Source organism: Durio zibethinus, chromosome 17 (genome assembly GCF_047325235.1).
Source record: "Durio zibethinus cultivar Kanyao isolate XHJ-2024 chromosome 17, ASM4732523v1, whole genome shotgun sequence".
Classification (NCBI taxonomy): Eukaryota; Viridiplantae; Streptophyta; class Magnoliopsida; order Malvales; family Malvaceae; genus Durio; species Durio zibethinus.
In genome coordinates this window covers 2332544-2337400 of record NC_143178.1, presented here as the reverse complement: position 1 = coordinate 2337400, position 4857 = coordinate 2332544, and the positions used below count along the sequence as shown (strand labels likewise).

The window sequence follows — 4857 nt, the reverse complement described above, 5'->3', positions numbered from 1 at the left end:
TTATTCTTAAAACATGACAGCCATAAATCTAACAGCACATTCCCTTTTGTGAAACCTGCTCTTTTTTTTCTTTTCTTCCTTTCTATTTCCTTATATCTGTAATTTTTTGGTGTATAAATGTAGAATTATTTTTGCTTTTTTTTTTTTTTTTTCACACGGCCTTGGGAAATCAATTAATATAGGCAACTACATTGGACAATGCAATGTGATGGGCATGTGATCACAATCAGATTCCAACTTATCTTCAAGTTAGAGACACAGCTAAAGTTGCATAATAATATGTACTAGTAATTAGATATGCCTGTGAATGTGATCCAATCTACTGCAGACAGCTTATTATATTCAAAGAATAAAGTCTTGGGTTTACTTTCTAGATATCAAATTAACTGTTTTCATCAAACTTTGATATGCCTTAAACCATTAAAAAAAAAAAGAAAAAAAATTATTTCTCAGTTATTTCTTTGCTTCTTTTATATTTTCTTCAAATTGTCTGTCAGAATTTGCTTGAAAGATCACTTTCTTTGATGCCTTTTTATCAGAGTCTCTTGGTTTCGAGGAAAATTTTTTACCTGAATTCCAAGATTCAATTGTATTGTAATGCAGCAGTTTGTACAAGGCAGAAGTTTGCTTCTGTTACAAGTTTAGCAGATAGCAATAATTTCGAAGGCAAAAGAGAGAATTCCTCCATTCATGAACTTGGAATTATATTCCAGGATTTAAGGGATTTACAGGGCCAGGCATAGCCTAATTATTATAGTAAAGAAAATTATCTAACAAATCAATCCTGATTCCTTCCTACCCACTTTTCAAAAGAGAAATGGGAGAGCTTCAAACTCAACCAAGGTGGCTGCTTATGGACTTTATATATTTATAATTTTTTCAAGCCAATTTTTTAACAATCCATTCCCCACTTGTTTAATTTATTGTTTTTTTTTTCTTTCAATAATTAAGTAACAGAAGAAGAGGTAAAGCCTCCCAATTTCTAGGGATGAGTCTGGTATGGGTGAGACGAAAGCTAACATCACGGATCATCATACCGGAGCCGTCTTGGAAATTTTGGATTGTGGACCCGTCCATTAATCTCTAGGACTGCAGACCATGCGATTTAGTATCGATCCTAGATTTTTAAAAAAATTAAATTATATATACTAAAACAAGAACAATTTCTAATCCAAATAAAATTTTTAATATATTTTTTAAAATTCACGTTCTTGGATTCGAATATCGATTTTATGATTTTTTTTTTCGTTCCGGGATGAATGAACAAGTACTTAGAATCATGAACCATCATAATAGTATGCATTAAAATTGTAAATCACTCTTAGAATTTTAGGGTCACCAAAATATTGATCCAAAATCGTTTGTCAAGGATGCTCCTTGGACAACCCTGAATTCGTTGCTCACCCCTGCTAATTTCCCTACCCTGCTCAATTCGTGATAAAGGTAAAAAACCACCAAAAGATTTTGCTCTGTCAAGTTAGCCCCACAATAGCTTGAGAAAAGGTTTTCAGAACACATGCAGAAAAGACATGCATAAAACCATGGGATTTTGTCTCCAAAACTGACCCAATGAAATGGAAATATTGATCATGCGCTGTTACCATTCATATAACTAGCTGCTATATATCTTTCTTTCAGTTCTCCAAATCTGATCTTACATTCTTTTCATCTATATATCAAAGCAGGGATTCAGCTTTTTGTTTTTCTGATATATTATATCCACTTAACCTGTGTAGCTCACCCAGGAGCAAATTGAATTACCAATGTTTGACTGAAGCTCCTCCCTTTTTAAAGCTGCCAAAGTAGTGACTAATAATTTCTTCTCATCAACCTTTTGAAATAGGTAGTATGTTTTCAAGGGATTAATTTGCCTCCAAAAGGCAATAATTAAAACCATTTATAGTGGTGGTTGATGTCTATAATGGAGACATTGTGCATCTCAGCAACACATGGACTGTTGATTGAATGATATGAACCATTTGGGTTTTGATTGATTGATCCTTTTAATTGCTATTGGACAGGGTTAATTCTTGTTTTGGCATTAATTCTAAAAAAAAAGAAAAGAAAAGAAAAAGAGTTACTGCTAAATTGACACAAGAAAATGGTAGATGGATGGTGTTTTAAAACCATGCAGAAAAATTAACCTCAAGTGACAAAAATAAGTGGAAATTAAGTTTAGAGTTCTCAACACGGAAACTGTAATTGCTAATTTTTTTATTAATCTTGTATTATTAGTGACATTGTCAATTCATGTTTTTGGCATTAAGCAAATAACAAGTTCTTGATTTATCCTTTATATATATATTTTGTAAACTAACAACAATAAAATTAAATTCATAGAATTCGAGAATGATACATTTATTACTAATTTAAAGAGTGAAGGGATCCCATAAAAAAACAAGTTAAAATTCTAAAAATTCTAAACATTTTCATCAGAAAAGTATACAATGGAAGCTTAAGAAACATGAAATTCATGAGTTTTCCCTATCTAACTTCAAACAATTATGGGCAAATCGATTACTTATCTCTTTGATTTATTTTGTATAAAATGGAGGCAGATGAAACTATGGATTCTTTTTTCAATGAAAACAATTACTAAAGCTTAAACCGTTATATCACATTGGACATTCTTTCTGAAGGAGCAATTACATTCATCCATTTACCATGCAAAACAATCGAAATTAACTAAGACCAAAGGATTTATCAAATAAAAGAATATATGAATTTAATTTCCAAAAAAAGAAAAAGACAAAAAAAATGCAACTAACCAAGTGGCCATGTACATAACCTCCGAGAGGGGCAGCAAGGCAAAAAAAAAAAAAAAAAAAAAAATTTCCGGGGCTTGGGTGAATAACCATTATATCAGACCCCAAAAGCGAAAATAAAAAAAAAAAAAGGAAAAAAAAAAAGATAGAAACGGAAATTTTATTATTAAATTCATAGGTTATTTTGATTTTTTTTTTTGGTTTTGACTTTTTTTTTCAAGAAAGAAAAACCTCAACGCTAGAATTCCTGACGGTGAAGCAAAGCGGGCAGGCCTGCGCCACTCGGTCACACTCTGTACACAAGCAAAGATGCCGACAGGGCAGGAGCACCACCGCCGCGACACGTGTCCTACACGCCTTGCAAGCCGGTCCCGAAGCAGCCACCCGCTCCGGGTCCACGTAAGCCGACTCAGCGTCCTCCGCCTGGCCCTCCACTCCTCCCCAGCACTTTTGCCCCTCCTCCCCTCTCCTGCTATCCTGCGCCAAGGCAGCCCCTCTGCTCATTATGGCCTGTTGGAGCTGCGCTTGTAATGAAGCCACCGTTGCCTCCTGTGCCCTGGCTTTCGCCTGCCAAACCTGCGCCTCCACGCTAAGTTGCGCCACCCGTGCCTCCAACTCGGCGTTCCGTCGCGTTGCTTTCTCCACTTCCGCTTCTTTTTCTCTTAACCTCCTTGACACCGATTCCTCCGCTGCGCCCAGGAGCGCACGATAGTGTGTATTCCTTTTCTCCGCTAACGTGCGCCGTAATTCCTCACCCTTCAATAAATAACAAAGGAACCAAAAAAATGTTACATTCCCAAACTAAAATTTGACTAAAACCGATTTCAAGAAAGAGAAAACCGCTACCTGGGCTCGAAGAAAATGATCCAATTCTTCTCTCTGACGTTTGATTTGGGTTGCCAAATCATCGGATACTATAGCCAAAAAAGCAGAGGAGTTGGAACCAAGATTTTGTTGTTGGGGATGGTGCTGTTGTTGTTGATAACTTTGATTTTGATTTTGCTGCAGGTTTTGTTGTTGGTCGCCAAAAGATAAGCGGAGGCCGGTGGAGACTACATTTGGTTGGTGGAGTTGAGAAAGGTCTATCAACTGAGGCGGTTGCGTTTGCAAAGAAAATGAATTGATTGGCGTTGTTATTGCCGCCCCTGCAACTTCTCTTCCTCTTTTCCGTGGATTATTATTGTTGAAGAACATATGGGATTGATCGACAAAAACTCCTCCTGCTTGTTGCTGCAATGAAAACTCATGCTCCTCTTGTCCACCTCTGAAAATATACGCCAAAACCAACAAAAGAAAAGAAAAATCTAATTAGATAAGAAATGATAGGCAGGCAGAGAAAGAAAGAGATAGGGGCAGGCCAGGATGAACCTGTTTAAGAGGAGGACATTTGAAGGGTATTGAGCTTGAACGGCCATTACAGCAATGTGAAGGGAAAGCAATAAACTTTGAAGAAGATAAAGATGAAAGAAGATAAGGAATCGATCAAGCAATCAAGAATGAATGATAATAAGCTCAAGAACAAGCTGGTGAAGCATAACCCAATTAATCACCCTTCCTCTCATTTCTTCTTCTTTATTTTGGTTTTTCACCTACTTTCTGCCTCTTGCCTTTGCCTTGTTTGTTATGCTTCTCTTTCTTTCTTTCTTTGCTTCTTTGTTCCCTTTGTTTGATATATAGGTAGAACAGGGGAGGGAGGGAGGGAAAGAGAGAGAAAGAGATGCGATTGGAAAGAATCAGTCCAAGAGAGAGACACCTTATTCTGCTCTTTCTTTCTTTTGTTTTTGGTGCCTTTGCTTTGCTTCCTCTTCTTCTTCGCGTGGGGTTGGCTTTTCTTCAGGAGGAGTCTCGTGTTTGTTATCAACTTCACACGCCCAATAACTCCAATTAATACCTCCCCCTCTCCTTTCTTTTCCCTTTTTTTTTTTTAATTAATTACTAATTACCGTTTAATTAAAACAATTAATCTCCATAAATAAAATAATAATAATTTTCCTTTTTTAAAAAAATGGCGTCGGTAAAAGAAATCATATATATAGTGCTAATAGTAAGTTGAAAGCTGTTGTTGTAGGGCGTGCAGTCTCTGCCGCTGGGA

General features: G+C 36.3%; 1 protein-coding gene across 1 annotated transcript; it reads right to left on the bottom strand.

The window, feature by feature from the left end:
• Positions 1-2699: 2699 nt before the first annotated feature.
• On the bottom strand, positions 2700-4647 carry LOC111276720 (SBP (S-ribonuclease binding protein) family protein). Its single transcript, XM_022862485.2, has 3 exons — positions 4134-4647; positions 3612-4029; positions 2700-3521 (listed from the first exon to the last, which is right to left on the bottom strand). Exons 1-3 carry the CDS (start codon positions 4178-4180, stop codon positions 2982-2984), a joined length of 1005 nt encoding a protein of 334 aa, XP_022718220.2. The 5' UTR covers positions 4181-4647; the 3' UTR covers positions 2700-2981.
• Between the last annotated feature and the right edge of the window lie 210 nt (positions 4648-4857).

Coding starts and splice junctions, on each gene's coding strand:
- LOC111276720 (XM_022862485.2), bottom strand. CDS start 4,180: ATGGCCGTTCAAGCTCAATACCCTTCAAATGTCCTCCTCTTAAACAG. Junction 4,030..4,133: donor AATGTCCTCCTCTTAAACAG/GTTCATCCTGGC, acceptor GTATATTTTCAG/AGGTGGACAAGAGGAGCATG. Junction 3,522..3,611: donor ATCATTTTCTTCGAGCCCAG/GTAGCGGTTTTC, acceptor TATTTATTGAAG/GGTGAGGAATTACGGCGCAC.